Source organism: Neovison vison, chromosome 4 (genome assembly GCF_020171115.1).
Source record: "Neovison vison isolate M4711 chromosome 4, ASM_NN_V1, whole genome shotgun sequence".
NCBI lineage: Eukaryota > Metazoa > Chordata > Mammalia > Carnivora > Mustelidae > Neogale > Neogale vison.
The window spans coordinates 26387088-26404028 of NC_058094.1; the positions used below are offsets into that span (position 1 = coordinate 26387088).

Genomic DNA, 16941 nt, shown 5'->3' on the forward strand with positions numbered 1-16941 from the left:
ACAATTACAGGCTTTACTGGTTTTATTTAATATCATGAACTTTTTGACTTTCCTTAATGATCCAACTGAGTTCATCCTTCTCTTTGCTACAGTATGAGCTAGATAATAAACAAATGATTACATGTCTTATGCTTCTAAATATTTGTGTTCTGTAATCATTAGGGGACAATTCTCATACTTTTGAAGGTTGTTAAGGCAAACCTGGGATATCAAAATGTTGATTTGAATAATTTACATGCTGAAATGTCCTTATTTGCACATTATTTAATTTTGACAAACAGGGTGTTCGTATGATTTCTCCTACATCAAATTCTAAAAGAAGAAAATATATTTACTTTTGGGGGAAAAGAACACCTAATACAATGTGCAGGAACTCATTTGAGTAATTTAAATGTGAATTTTGCATTTCAAACTTTTGCTTGAAGTGGTTATGTAGAGTTGAATTTTAAACAGCAAGTATGCTTGTAAATTTTGAAGTTCAAGTCAAATAATATCATTGACAAAGAAAAAAGAGGTTGTGTTTTCATACTGCAAGACATCTGGATGAAAAATTTTTAAAATAGACGTTGTCCTCCAGATTTTACGTATATAAAGTGCCTTATATGAGGATATGTAGCTACCAAGAGCAGAAGCAAGGCTTCAACGTATCTCTCTGACTCCAAACCCTGTACCCTTTCATTAGAAATTGCCTTACTATCATTGTATTCCCTGTAGACATAGTGATAACTTAGAAATATTTGAAAATATCAAGATGTCTTTTCCCTTTTCTACTGCTTTGATATTCATATTCAATGTGTTGTTGCCAGGTAAATTTTCAACTTAGTTTACATTGCTAGGGTCTGTTATTTTTAAAGATATTGACTGAATTATTATATGAGTATTGACTACTATACTTAACACCTTAGCAGTAATCATTCCAATTCTTTTTCTCTCTTTCTCCCTCTCTCTCTTTTTTCAGTTTTAGCATAGAACCTAACTATGACTTTCTCTATATATATGATGGACCAGACAGTAATAGCCCGCTGATTGGAAGTTTTCAAGACAGCAAGTTACCAGAGAGAATAGAGAGCAGCTCCAATACTATGCATTTGGCTTTTCGGAGTGATGGATCTGTTAGTTACACTGGATTTCATTTAGAATATAAAGGTAAATGTGAACATTTGATTCCAGCAACATGATTTAGATTGTATTTTATACAGGAGAATAATTCTGCATTGGCCATTGTCAGTTGTCTGTGTATTTCTTAATGCAGACTACCTACAATTCATCTTATAAAAGGGCTCTCATATAGGCTTTTCCTATCAGTGAGAAGGAAATTAGCATTTCCCAGATTACTACCAAAGGAAATGTATCAGGCAAACAAATTAGCAATTAGTACACTGTGGTAGTTGGCTAAAACCATAAAATATTTAAAAAAGATTTTTTTTCAAGCTGAAGATTCATCTTTATTTGGAGACTACTCTCAGTGATAAGGAGAACGAAGTATACTGATAATTACATTTCAGAAAATGTCCAAAGATATTTGAATGTGTCAGTATTCAGAACAGGGAGAATAAAAAATAGTGATAATTATAATATTTTAGAATATTTCTGCAAGCATTTAAATGGATTACAATGCTTATGGATGTTTATAAATACATTTTTCTTAACATTTTTTATTCTATTTATACATTTTTATTCTATTTATATATTTTATATATATTTTTATTCTATGACTAAGAGAAAAATAGATCTTAGTTGTTTAAATTTAAAATTTATTTTTTCAATAACTGAGTTCAAAAAGGATATACTGATAATTTATCTCAAGTTATCAATTGAGTACTAAAATACTCAATTTTAGGTTTATTACCACTTGGCTTTTCTTCATTATGAAATATTTTCAATAACTGAAGTTTATACAGAATAACAAAACAAACTCCCTGTATATCTACCATCCAACCTGACTAACCTTAAAATTGTGTCATATTTGCTTCAGATCTCTTTATTCCTATCTTAAGAAATATAATATTGAATATATAATTGAAACTCCTTTTGTATTTGATATGGAACAGGGGGTATGTCTCTTTAGGTCTATCAAAAGAAGTAAGGATTAATTCCACAACTTTACAGGGCATGGTTTAAGGAAGGTTTTCCTTAACTCACAAATTAGCAATATATAGATTCTTGGAATCCTCCAATAGTGCCAACAAAATTTGGGAATGTGTGCCAAGGCCATATTATCTAGTGGATATAGACATGATGTGGATTTTATTACATTGGAAAGGCTGAGCCCTCTATGAGTCTCTCGTCTTACAGAGGAAAGTAAGAAAATAGCCTTGTCAGTGAAAGAATTTATAAGCTGCTTGATCCCAGACAGTGAGGATTTGGGTTGCCAGCTATTTATTGGGGCTCTCTACAAATACTCCAAGCCAAAGCACTCTGGAGAAGTTTAGGCCTTCTAACTATGGGTTAGGAAGTATTGGTCTTATGGAAGGTTGAACTTAAACACCATACCGATTTCTCCATGTGGAAGATTACATGGAGAGTAATACACCAGGCAGGCAGCGAGCTGGCTATCTAGGCAGACCATTATGAGTATTCTACTACAGCTTTGTTTTACTACTATAACTTTAAGGTAGCTATGAGGAAGGTAGAGTACCCCCTTCTTATCCTTCTTCAAAATTGTCTTGATGTCTCTTAACCTTTTTAACTTCTATTTTGATTTTAGAATTACGTCTCTCTGCCTGTTGAATTTGATGGGGACTGCATTGTATTTATAAATTATTTAGAAGGATGTATGATATTTAATCTTTTCATCTATTATAATGACATATCTCTCAGTTTACTCATACCTTCCTCATTGTTCTTCAGTAATAGTTTATAATTTTCTTTATAAATGTTTCTCATCTAAATCTTAAATGTCTTATAGTTTCCATTATAATTAATCATATCTTTATTAGATTTTACTGGTTGTTGCTAATACATGGATTTTTGTAATTACTTAGTCTCTAGCAAACTGGCTTAACTTTCATTAGTTATCATAATTTTTCTGTGGACTTTTTTTGATTTTCTATGCCAGCAGTGTCAATTCTGCTTTGTTTCACTTTGTTTCATTTTTCTAATCTATATGGTCCCCAACCCCTCACTCCCTTGGCTTAATGATCAGGGTGAGAAATTCAGTACCACATCAAATTAAAACAGTGATAGTCATTGTTCTGTCATTACTGATTTTTTTTTTTTTTTTGGTCATTACTGATTTTAAAGAGAATGTATCTAATGTTTTATCTCTGAGTATAATATTTACTCTTGGTTGGCTAATGTTAATAAGGCTAACATTTTTTTGACTCATTGTTTTCAGGGACATTTCAAGGTTATTTACATATAAAAATCATTTACCTCTATGAGTGTAGAAGTTTTCACACAACAGTGTTAAGTAATTGGCTCAGTCATGTGGCAGAGCTAAGATTTGATTCAGAGTGGACTCCAGAATTGAGATTCTTATCCAAAATGTTACACTATCTAGGTATATATTTTGTCAATTTTAAGAAGTTCCCTTCCATTTCTGATTTACTAAAAATTGCTTAATCATAATGGGATTTAATTTTATCAACTTCAGGGTGCCTGGGTGGCTTAGTTGGTTAAGCCTCTGCCTTAGGCTCAGGTCATGATCCCGGGGTCCTGGAATCCAGTCCCATATTGAGTTCATTGCTCAGCAAGGAGCCTGCCTCTCTCTCTGCTTGCTTCTCCCCCTGTTTGTGGTCTCTCTCTCTCTCTGACAAATAAATAAAATCTTAAAAAGAAATTTGTCAACTGCTTTTTCATCAGCTATTGAAAATATTATAAGGTTTTCCTTTGTGAAACTCTTAATTTGGTAGATTTTATTATACTTTTTCTAAAATTAAAACATCTTCACATTCATAGGATAAAAGTGATTTCTTTTTTTTGTTTGTTTTTATTATACTTTGCTGATTTCAGTACACTAAAATATTGAGTTTTTGTAATTATGGTATATATTGCTATGGGCTTATTACCAAGGATTAAAAATTCATTATCTTGGGTCTCTTACCATGAGGTTAGTCTATAATTTTCCTTCCTTATAATTATCTTTTTCTGGTTTTGATCAAGATTATGCAAACCCCTAACTTTGAGAGCATTCTTACTTTTCTAGAAATAGTTTGTATAAGATAGGAATCATCTGTTTCTTAAACATTTGCTATAAATTCCCTGTAAAAAGAGGGACCTGGTGATTTGATGCAGTAGAATCTTAGTGGTTATATATCCATCCAGGTTTTCTACTTTATCCTAGGTTTTTTTTTTAAGATTTTTATTTATTAATTTGACAGGGAGAGATCACAAGTAGACAGAGAGGCAGGCAGAGAGAGAGGGGGAAGCAGGCTCCCCGCTGAGCGAGAGCCTGATGTGGGGCTTGATCCCAGGAACCTGAGATCATGATCCAAGCCCAAGGCAGAGGCTTAACCCACTGAGCCATCCAGGCATCCCTATCCTGGATTTTTGAAAGTCTGTTGTCTAAGAATTATTTTCATCCCTCCAAGCTTTCAACTGTAGTGGGATAAACATATTTGCAGTGTTTTCTTACTTTATTTGGTGTTGTATGTTTTTTTTTTTTTAAAGATTTTTTTATTTGTTTATTTGACAGATAGAGATCACAAGTAGACAGAGAGGCAGGCAGAGAGAGAGAGAGAGAGGGAAGCAGGCTCCCTGCTGAGCAGAGAGCCCGATGCGGGACTCGATCCCAGGACCCTGAGATCATGACCTGAGCCGAAGGCAGCGGCTTAACCCACTGAGCCACCCAGGCGCCCGGTGTTGTATGTTTTTATTAACATTGCTTAGTATGTGTGCTAATATTGCTTTTATTCATAGTATTTATTCCCTTCTATTTTCTCTGATGCTTTACGTTTTTTCTAGTTTATTGAAATCAATACTTAACTTATTAATATTCAGATCATTGTCTTCTAATATGAACTTCTGTGGCTGTAATTTTTTAAGTATCACTTTACCTGCTTTGCAAAAGTTTAAAAGTGTAGAGCTTCATTATTAATCATTCTAAACTTGTCCTAATACACTGCATTACAATTTTTTTCTGCTTACCAGCTACTTAGAAATAGTGTCAGTTATTATCTACCTATATTTAATGATACATTTTCAATTCACTTACACTGTCATAAAATGTGTATGATTCCAATTCCTGGGCATGACTGCTGTATGGCCTGTGGGATGGGCAATTATTATGCCTGTCCCTGTGTGCCAGGCAAGAAGAGCACCATTTAATTGATGGGTGAAGGTTTTTATATATATCCATTAAATTAAGCTCTTTAATGGTATTTCTCAAATATTTATATCCTCACTGATTTTTAAAAAATTACCTTGGTTGAGTAATCTTGGACATATTATTGTAATTCTTTTTTTTTTTATTTTTCCTTAAAACTTTGACCATTTTTGTTTTACGTATTATGGAAACTTATTTTTGGGTACATAGGAATTATACTTTTCTTTATTGGTACAATGAATTTACTCCATTTATATTTATTTGCCTTTTAGATCTTATTTTGTGCTTTCTACTCCTTTTTTCTGTAATTTCATTTTTTTTCTTCTCTCAAATAGCCATATAATCACCAGATACTTTCTTGTTTTTTTGCATGCTTTTTTACCATATGCACCCCGATTTACTCCACTAACTCCCCACACATACACTGAAATACAGGGTTCTTAAGAGCAAGAACTCTGTTATTCACTGCTGTACAATTAGTGTTTTACAATAATGACTACACATAACTGTGTGCTAATTATTTGGTTTTGAGCAGCTACAAGAGGTATTTTCTCTTTTAAATCAAGTCACCATTAGAGACATAAACTAATAACATTGAAATGTAAGAAATCTTGGAGATACGTTTCTGTCCTGCATTTTATAAAGATAACTTGGCTCCCTAATAATATCTTCTTGTATCTACAAGCTAATAGGTTTCTAAATAAGACCTATTTAAAGGGAAAAGAAAAAGGAAAGGAAAGGAAAGAGGGGAAAAGAAAGGAGAGGAGAGAAAAAGTAAAGAAAGGAGAGGACAGGAGAGGCGAGGAAAGGAGTGGGGAGAGAGGAAAGAAGGAAGGAAGCAGGCAAGGAAAGAAAAAAGAGAAAAATGTAAGCAAGTCAGTACAGATCGGTCCTATTGTAAAACATTTCCAGAGGTCATGAGGAGAAAAGATACAGGAAAAATGCCACCAATTCTACGATGCTTGAATGCTGGAATCAATGGTACTAATCGATTCCAGCATTATGTCTTATGGAAACTGGAATTGACCTCACAGTACTTCCTCTACCTAACATCCCAGATAGCCATTCCTAAATCCATGTAGTTAAGCACTTGAGATAAAACCTACTCTCTCCATTTTTCTTAGCTAACTGTATGTGCATTCCTATTTCCCAGCTTGATCCATTTCCATGTCCCATTATTTCAAAAACCTATGATTTATGCTGCCTTAGGAAAAGGGCCACAAATGCAAATGTTTTAAAAGATGAAACTGTTCATTATGTACCTACTCTATTCTAGGTACAATGATCAGCTCTTTTTTTTTTTTTTTTCAATTTATTTATTTTCAGAAAAACAGTATTCATTATTTTTTCACCACACCCAGTGCTCCATGCAATCCGTGCCCTCTATAATACCCACCACCTGGTACCCCAACCTCCCACCCCCCCGCCACTTCAAACCCCTCAGATTGTTTGATCAGCTCTTTTTAATGAATTATCTCTATCCTTCCTGTGAGCGGGCACACTTATAAATGCAACAAAAATACTAAACAACAGAATTAGGTGATAAATATTGCTATGCCTATTTTACAAATGATAAGACTAAGGATCAGATTATTAAAAAGAGTTAAAGGAATTGACAAATTATTTTTATTAACATATAATGTATTATTTGGCCCAGGGGTACAGGTCTGTGAATCATCAGGCTTACACATTTCACAGCACTCACCATAGTATATACCCTCCCCAATGTCCATAACCCAGCCACCCTATCCCTACCCCCACCACCCAGAAACCTTCAGTTTGTTTCTTTTTTTTTTTTTTAAAGATTTTATTTATTTATTTGACAGACAGAGATCATAAGCAGGCAGACAGGCAGGCAGAGAGAGGGAGAGGAGGAAGCAGGCTCCCTGCAGAGCAGAGAGCCGGAAGCGGGACTCGACCCCAGGACCCTGAGATCATGACCTGAGCCGAAGGTAGCGGCTTAACTCACTGAGCCACCCAGGTGCCCTTCAGTTTGTTTCTTGAGATTAAGAGTCTCTTAGGATTTGTCTCCCTCCTGAATCCATCTTGCTTCATTTTTTTCCTTCCCTAACCCCCCACTACCCTCCCCTGCCTCTCAAATTCCTCATATCAGAGAGATGACATAAGTTATTATTACTACTAAGAATAAAGGCAAATAAAAATATAAAAGTACAGAGAGAAAATCATAATCAATCATGCCATGAATTCAGTCTTTCTCCCTGGACCCTACAATTACTCCCCGCAATGCTCAGCTACTACACCAATACCCACTTACACACAATTTCATGAAGTCTTATTTTTATACTCTGAAGAGTATTTCTTTCTGATGTTAGTATAGAGTTTGTGACACTCCCTCAATCCAACCTAATTAATTCTCTGGAGGGATCCTCACAATTTTCATCCATGGGGAATTTCCATTCCCCACTTTAGGATCCCCAGGGTCTGCCTTTTTCACCAGCCTCCCTATGTTTCTTATCCTATTTCAAAAAAAAAAAAAATTACCACTTTAATTGTCTAGTTTATTAGAGCTAATAAAGTGGTCCTTATGCCTATTTCTGCCACAGAGCGACACCTTAGAATTTTCGTATAATATGTATTCCCCAAATAAACTGACATATGCATTGAGGCTCTGTATAGTAAAAAGTTTTCCCTTGTCATTTATAATACATGCCCTTTACCTTCACTTGAACACGTGCTGTTGGCACTGAAAAATAAAGCTTTTAGTCTTGACTCATTCTAAACACATGTTTTTAGTAGACCTTTAATTTAAAAGCAACACCTCCATCTATTAGAGCTCACACCAGATTATAGTTACAACTGCTTGGGTTCAGATATTTCTTTCCATTTTCCTCTTGAAGATGGACACTGAAACTTATTTTTATTTGTGTGCGAATAAACAGAACTTGTGCAATGAACCAATGCTGTTTTTGAACATTGTAAAAACACAGGCCTGCTAACATGGATTCTGGAAGGAATAGCACTTTACACTTAACGTAAACAGAATTGTGGATATGCTTTTATTTTGTAGACAATAGTAAACTGGAGCAGAGAAGTCGAAGTTTGGGGCCGAAGGGGAGATATTTGGCTAATATTAAAACAATATCTCCACAAAGAGTTTAAATCAGGCCTAGTTTCCTCTGTAATTTCAGTGAGATACAATATTAACAAATTTACAGTGGAATAATATTTAAACAGTGCTCTCATTTGCATTGTTTTAATATTAAGACCATTTGAGATTATGATGTTAATAAGTACGATTTAAGTATTCATAGTTATAACATTTATACAAATGACTCATATAGTAGTAATATTTGTATTCTTTTAACAAAATATATTGATTCTGATGGAGAGAGAATATACACAGTTTTGTGATGCTGAAGGGGACCTCCTAGCAGCTGGTGCTTTAGCTGGCAGGGGATACCAATTTATAGACACCAGTATGTACAGCGGAAGACTTATGACCAGTTGTTTATATATGGTGTAAGTTAGCCACCTGCTCCAAGAGCCTTAACAGTCTCATAAATTACATTCTAAATTAACATACCAATTTAAGTTAAGATATATTTTTTTCACAGAACAACTTATTACATTGCAATGTTACCCTGAGGTGTTCTGGGGGCAATCATTTAATTTCCATTGCAGAAATACTTTCCAAAATAAAAGAGATACATGTATGGCTTATCCTTATTCTCTAAAGTACCTTGGGACATCTGGCCTTAGATGAACTCTTACACTTACAATAGGGAGGCATCTTGGGACTGGTTATGATCAGATGAGGGAAATATAATGCATATACATTTGAAGGGTGCTTAGTTCTTGGTTGCTGAATTCATGCTAGCTAGTATATACCCATCCCCACATTTCCACTGTCCTGGAAATAACAGATAGGTGGATATTATATACTCTGGTCATCCTTCTAAACCAAAAATAACACATAACTACTTTTGATTATACACAGACACATTATTCATAATAATGGTCCCTTCGTGGGCATATAGCTTTATGTGGGAACAAATTTTGAAGTAAACATCCCCCCTTTTTAAAAGATTTTATTTATTTATTTTTGAGAGACAGAAAGATCACAAGTAGGCAGAGCAGCAGGGAGAGGGAGAAGCAGGCTCTGCACTATGTGGGGAGTCATATGTGGGGTCTATCCTAGGACCCTGGGATCATGACCTGAATCCAAGGCAGATGCTTAACAAACTGAGCCACGCAGTTGCCCTAAAGTAATCTCCTTTTTTTTTTTTAAAGATTTTATTTATTTATTTGACAGAGATCACAAGTAGGCAGAGAGGCAGACAGAGAGAGAGAAGGGCAAGCAGACTCCCCACTGAACAGAGAGCCCGATGTGGGGCTCGATCCCAGAACCCTGGGATCATGACCCGAGCTGAAGGCAGAGGCTTTAACCCACTGAGCGACCCAGGCGCCCCAAGTAATCTCCTTTTAACAATAAAAATATTGATGGTTCTTCTTCTCCCAGAAAAAAAATGTGTTTGTAAATCAGTCATTACCTACGAATTCAACAAATAGAATTATCACCATGTCTTTGCAAAACTATGATAAAAGAAACTTCATAGTGTTACAGATAGACCATATTATCTCAACACCTGTCTATTTTCAGGAACAAAGTAGAAATAAGCATAGTAAAGCTTTCATTTTTCCAACAGAATCTTCAAGGCACAGTTTATGGCTTTCTAATGCCACTTTTTTTTTTCATTAAAATAGCATATAGGATACTTTAATTGCCTGTAGAAAAATTCTGAAAAATAAATGCTTTATAAAAATTTCTTTAAAAACCATGTGTAAGGGGTGCCTGGGTGGCTCAGTGGGTTAAGCCTCTGCCTTCAGTTCAGGTCATGATCCCAGGGTCCTGGGATAGAGCCCCACATCAGGCTCTCTGCTCAGCAGGGAGCCTGCTTCCGCCTCTCTCTCTGCCTGCCTCTCTGCCTACTTGTGATCTCTCTCTCTCTCTCTGTGTCAAATAAATAAATAAAATATAAAATATATATATATATAAGACATGTTTTATTGCTTATGCTTACTTCTGTCTTGCAGCAGACACCTTATATGCTCTATTTGGAGAACAGAAGGCAAGGAGTCTTTTGCTGAGGATCCATTCAGTAAGCAAACTACTATGAAGGCAAATAAACTTAATTACTCATAAAAATAATACTATCAACCTGTCTGCCTCACAATTTTTTTTCAAAAATGCAAATCTCCTTTCCATCTACTGCCTAGACCTTTGCATAAGGATTCTCTAGGTGTTTCCAAAATTTCCAGATAATTGCTATGGCAGACCTGGAAGTAAGGGCAGTATTATTCATAGAAAACTATTCACCAAGGATCTAATGTAGTATATAAACACAATAATGAGATAGATGACTCCTCTCAAAATGAGGCTAGCAATATAAAATTGTTGCAGAAGCAACATATTTCACTTATTAGCCATATTTCCCTTTCCTCAAAAAGTAAGACATTTGCAATATAGATTCACAGATAAGTCACTGAAACTATTGGGAAAACCTTAAAGAAGGAAAAAGCAAACTTTTCAAATGATTCATCACTTGCCAAAGAGATTTCAATTCTTCCTTTTCCCTCAAGGGACTTTGCTCAGTTTCACGAAGGCCAGCTATAAATGCTAGGCTTCTGTTCTGCCTAACAGTTATGTTGTGTTCACCTGCTTGTTTAAGGAAAGGCTCAATGTGCAGTTTTCCTTTCTAAAATAAACAATCCAACTCCTGCAAGACTGAAGTCTCATTCTTAGTAACCAAATTGAGTATTCACGCCGCTGGTTCTTTCTGGAAAATGGTATTGTGTGCATAATCTTCTTACCAAGGAAGAAATAAAGTTTGTTGGATTGAGAAGTGCTTTTTATCGTGAATTCTGAATAATATGTAGGGTGCAAATTTCATGTATGTGCATCTATGCATGTGCACTTGAAGATGATCAAATAACATAGCTTTGCATTGAAACTCAGGTGTCAGGTTGACCTGACTTGCACACATATCCCCTTCATGCACCTTGTCTCTCTTTCAGCTGGTCTGCTCATTTCTCTCTTGATGCTCAGCTTAGATATCAATTCTTCAGGAAGATTCCTGACTGATTCCCCTTATGCCATAATCATTAAAGTTACAAGCACTTATTTCATATAATTAATAAATTGTAAATGCCATGTTGACCCGAATACATTCTGATTGTCCACGGCCTTATTTCCAGTTATTTGGGTAGTGTGGGCTCTTAAGTACTTATTGGAAAAAAAAAGAAGGAAGGAAGGAAAGCAGAACTTCATTCCTCTAATAGTTATTAAAATCATTTAAATATTTAGCTCTGCCATTTCCTCTTTAGTTGAGTTGAAAGAAATCTTGTATAGTATTCTTTCTAAAGCACAAATTTCACATTTCCTATGAATGTTGAAGTACATTGAACTCTGTAAAGTTTTATGAATGGAAGAAATATATATTCCTACTGCTTTAATTAATCAGAGTTTGATATATTACAATAAAATAATTTCTGTGAAATAAAAAAAAAAAAAAAAAATCTTAAAAAAAATAATTTCTGTGGTAGCCAAACACTAAGATATTGCTGATTTAAATCCCACCGATTCCATGAGTCATGTGCAGAAATACACCCACCTTCTGGCTTCCCATGAACATGAAATAAATTCTAATGTACAAAATCACATTTGTTATCCTGAACTTGTGCTGTCCCTTACATTTTTGTACTATTTCTTAAGGAATCTTTAATAGTAATAATAAGATGGAAATATTAAAGCATTGCCTAGATCTGTTAACAATGGTTTGTTTCAGAGCTTATTCCCCAAAATGAATGAACAGATTTTTCTGTTTCTCTATGTATTTTCAAAATGTTCTGTCACTCTCTTTATAAACATATAATGTATTTTTAGCACCAGGGGTACAGGTCTGTGAATCGCCAGGTTTACACACTTCACAGAACTCACCACAGCACACACACCCCTCAATGTCCATAACCCCACCACCCTCTACCGAAACTCCTCCCCCCAGCAACCCTACGTTTGTTCTGTGAGATTAAGAGTCTCTTATGTTTTGTCTCTCTCTCAATCCCATCTTGTTTCATTTATTCTTTTCGTATCTCCTTAACCCCTCATATTGCATCTCCACTTCCTCATATCAGGGAGATCATATGATAGCTGTCTTTCTCCGATTGACTTATTAGGCTAAGCATAATACCCTCTAGTTCCATCGACGTCATTGCAAATGGCAAGTTCTCATTTCTTTAGATGGCTGCATAGTATTCCATTGTATAAATATACCACATCTTCTTTATCCATTCCTCTGTTGTTGGACTTCTAGGTTCTTTTCATAGTTTGGCTATTGTGGACATTGCTGCTATAAACATTCGGATGCACATGCCCCTTCGGATCACTACATTTGTATCTTTAGGGTAAATACCCAGTAGTGCAATTGCTGGGTCATAGGGTAGCTCTATTTTCAACTTTTTGAGGAACCTCCATGCTGTTTTCCAGAGTGGCTGTGTCAGCTTGCATTCCCACTAACAGTATAGGAGGGTTCCCCTTTCTCCACATCCTCGCCAGCATCTGTAATTGTTAATTTTAGCCATTCTGACTGGTGTGAGGTGATATCTCATTTGGTTTTGATTTGTATTTCCCTGATGCTGAGTGATGTGGAGCATTTTTTCATGTGTCTGTTGGCCACCTGGATGTCTTCTTTGCAGAAATGTCTGTTCATGTCCTCTACCCATTTCTTGATTGAATTATGTGTTCTTTGGGTGTTGAGTTTGCTAAGCTCTTTATAGATTTTGGATATTAGCCCTTTATCTGATATATCATTTACAAATATCTTCTCCCATTCTGTCAGTTGTCTTTTGGCTTTGTTGACTGTTTCCTTTGCTGTGCAAAAGTTTTTGGTCTTGATGAAATCCAAATAGTTCATTTTTGCCCTTGCTTCCCTTGCCTTTGGAGATGTTCCTAGGAAGAAGTTGCTGTGGCTGAGGTTGAAGAGGTTACTGCCTGTGCTCTCCTCAAGGATTTTGATGGATTCCTTTTTCACATTGAGGTCCTTCATCAATTTTGAGTCTATTTTCATGTGTGGTGTAAGGAAATAGTCCAATTTCATTTTTCTGCATGTGGCTGTCCATTTTCCCAACACCATTTTTTGAACAGACTGTCTTTTTTCCATTGGACATTCTTTCCTGCTTTGTCAAAGATTAGTTGACCATAGAGTTGAGGGTCTATTTCTGGGCTCTCTATTCTATTCCATTGATCTATGTGTCTGTTTTTGTGCCAGCACCGTACTGTCTTGATGATGACAGCTTTGTAATAGAGCTTGAAGTCTGGAATCGTGATGCCACCAACTTTGGCTTTCTTTTTCAATATTCCTCTATTAGGGTCTTTCCTGGTTCCATATAAATTTTAGGATTATTTGTTCTATTTCTTTGAAAAAAAATGGATGGGACTTGATGGGGATTTCATTAAATGTATAGACTGCTTTAGGTAGCATAGACATTTTCACAATATTTGTTCTTCCAATCCAGGAGCATGGAACATTTTTCCATTTCTTTGTGTCTTCCTCAATTTCTTTCAAGAGTACTTTATAGTTTTCTGAGTATAGATTCTTTGCCTCTTTGGTTAGGTTTATTCTTAGGTATCTTATGGTTTGGGGTGCAATTGTAAATGGGATTGACTCTTTAATTTCTCTTTCTTGTGTCTTGTTGTTAGTCTAAAGAAATGCAACGGAGTTCTATGCATTGATTTTATATCCTGACACTTTACTGAATTCCTGTACAAGTTCTAGCAGGTTTGGAGTAGAGTCTTTTGGGTTTTCCACAAATAGTATCATATCATCTGCAAAGAGTGATAGTTTGTCTTCTTCTTTGATGATTTGGATGCCATTAATTTCTTTTTGTTGTGTGATTGCCAAGGCTAGGACTTGTAATACTATGTTGAATAGCAGTGGTGATAATGGGCATCCCTGCTGTGTTACTGAACTTAGCGAAAAAGCTTTCACTTTTTCTCCATTGAGAATGATATTTGCAGTGGGTTTTTCATAGATGGCTTTGATAATATTGAGGTATGTGCCCTCTATCCCTACACTGTGAAGAGACTTGATCAGGAAGAGATGCTGTTACTTTGTCAAATGCTTTTTCAGCATCTATTGAGAGTATCATATGGTTCTTGTTCTTTCTTTTATTAATGTGTTGTATCACATTGATTGATTTGTGGATATTGAACCAACCTTGCAGCCCAGGAATAAATTCCACTTGGTCGTGGTGAATAATCCTTTTAATGTACTGTTGGATTCTATTGGCTAGTATTTTGGTGAGAATTTTCACATCTGTGTTTATCAAGGATATTGGTCTGTAGTTCTCTTTTTTGATGGGATCCTTGTCTGGTTTTGGGATCAAGGTGATGCTGGCCTCATAATATGAGTTTGGCAGTTTTCCTTCTATTTCTATTTTTTTGGTACAGTTTCAGGAGAATAGGAATTAATTCTCCTTTAAATGTTTAGTAGAATTCCCCTGGGAAGTCGTCTGGCCCTGGGCTTTTGTTTGTTTGGAGATTTTTGATGACTGCTTCAATCTCCTTCCTGGTTATGGGTCTGTTCAGGTTTTCTATTTCTTCCTGGTTCAGTTGTGGTAGTTTACATGTCTCTAAGAATGCATCCATTTCTTCCAGATTGTCAAATTTGTTGGTGTAGAGTTGCTTATAGTATGTTCTTACTGTTGTTTATATTTCTTTGGTGTCGGTTGTGATCTCTCCTCTTTCATTCATGATTTTATTTATTTTGGTCCTTTCTCTTTTCTTTTTGATAAGTCTGACCAGGAGTTTATCAATCTTATTAATTTTTTCAAAGAACCTAATTTCGTTGATGTGTTCTATTGTTTATTATTTTTTTGTTTCTATTTCATTGATTTCTGCTCTGATCTTTATTATTTCTCTTCTCCTGCTGGGTTTAGGCTTTCTTTGTGGTTCTTTCTCCAGCTCCTTTAGGTGTAGGGTTAGGTTGTGTATTTGAAACCTTTCTTGTTTCTTGAGAAAAGTTTGTATCACTATATATTTTTCTCTCAGGACTGCCTTTGCTATGTCCCACAGATTTTGAACCATTGTGTTTTCATTATCATTTGTTTCCATGAATTTTTTCAATTCTTCTTTAATTTCCTGGTTGGCTCATTCATTCCTTAGAAGGGTGCTGTTTAGTCTCCATGTATCTGGTTACTTTCCAAATTTCCTCTTATGATTGAGTTCTAGCTTCACAGCATTGTAGTCTGAAAATATGCAGGGAATGATCTGAATCTTTTTCAGTTGAGACCTGATTTATGACCCAGAATTTGATCTATTCTGGAGAATGTTCTGTGTGCACTAGAGAAGAATGTGTATTCTGTTGCTTTGGGATGGAAGGTTCTGAATATGTCTGTGATGTCCATCTGGTCCAATGTATCATTTAAGACCCTTGTTTCCTTGTTGATCTTTTGCTTGAATGATCTGTCCATTTCGGTGAGGGGAGTGTTAAAGTCACCACTATTATTGTATTATTGTCGATGTGTTTCTTTGATTTTGTTATTAATTGATTTTTATAGTTGGCTGCTCCCATGTTAGGAGCATAAATATTTTAAATTGTTAGAGCTCCTTGTTGGACAGACTCTTTGAGTATGATATAGTGTCCTTCCTCATCTCTTATTATAGTCTTTGGCTTAAAATCTAATTGATCAGATAGAAGAATTGTCACCCCAGCTTTCTTCTGATGTCCATTAGCATGATAGATTGTTTTCCACCCCCTTACTTTAAATCTCAGGTGTCTTAGGGTCTAAAATGAGTTTCTTGTAGGCAGCATTTTGATTTTTTTTTTAATCCATTCTGATACCCTGTGTTTTTTGATTGGGGCATTTCGCCCATTTACATTCAGGGTAACTATTGAGATATATGAATTTAGTGCCATTGTATTGCCTGTAAGGTGACTGTTACTGTATATTGTCTCTGTTCCTTTCTGGTCTACTATTTTAGGGTCTCTCTTTGCTTAGAGGACCCCTTTCAATCTTTTCTGTAGAGCTGGTTTAGTGTTTGCAAATTCTTTCAGTTTTTGTTTTTGCTAGAAGCTTTTTATCTCTCCTTCTATTTTCAGTGGTAGCCTAGCTGTGTATAGTATCCTTGGCTGCATGTTTTTCTTGTTAGTGCTCTGAATATATCATGCCATTTTTTTCTGGCCTGTCAGGTCTCTGTGGATAAGTCCACTGCCAATCTAATAATTTTACCATCGTATCTTACAGACTTCTTTTCCCGGGCTGCTTTCAGGATTTTCTCTTTGTCACTAAGACTTGTAAATTTTACTATTAGGTGTCAGCTGTGGACCTATTCTTACTGATTTTGAGGGGGGTTCTCTGCACCGCCTGGATTTTGATGCTTCTTCCCTTTGCCATATTAGGGAAATTCTCTACAGTAATTCTCTCCAATATACTTTCTTCTCCCCTCTCTCTTTCTTCTTCTTCTGGAATCCGAATTATTCTAATGTTGTTTCATTTTATGGTGTCCCTTATCTCTCGAATTCTCCCCTCATGTTCCAGTGGTTGTTTGTCTCTCTTTTGCTCAGCTTCTTTATTCTCTGTCATTTGGTCTTCTATGTCACTAATTCTTTTTTCTGCCTCATTTATCCTAGCAGTAAGAGCTTCCATTTTTTATTGCA

The 16941-nt window shown here is 35.6% G+C and overlaps 1 protein-coding gene across 1 annotated transcript in view; it reads left to right on the forward strand.

Annotated features, from left to right (window-relative positions):
- Positions 1–16941, forward strand: part of CSMD3 (CUB and Sushi multiple domains 3) — a 1253935-nt gene that overhangs the window by 973969 nt on the left and 263025 nt on the right. The window contains exon 30 of the mRNA XM_044245069.1: positions 959–1146. Coding sequence (XP_044101004.1) covers positions 959–1146 — 188 coding nt within the window. The remainder of the gene's footprint in view (positions 1–958; positions 1147–16941) is intronic.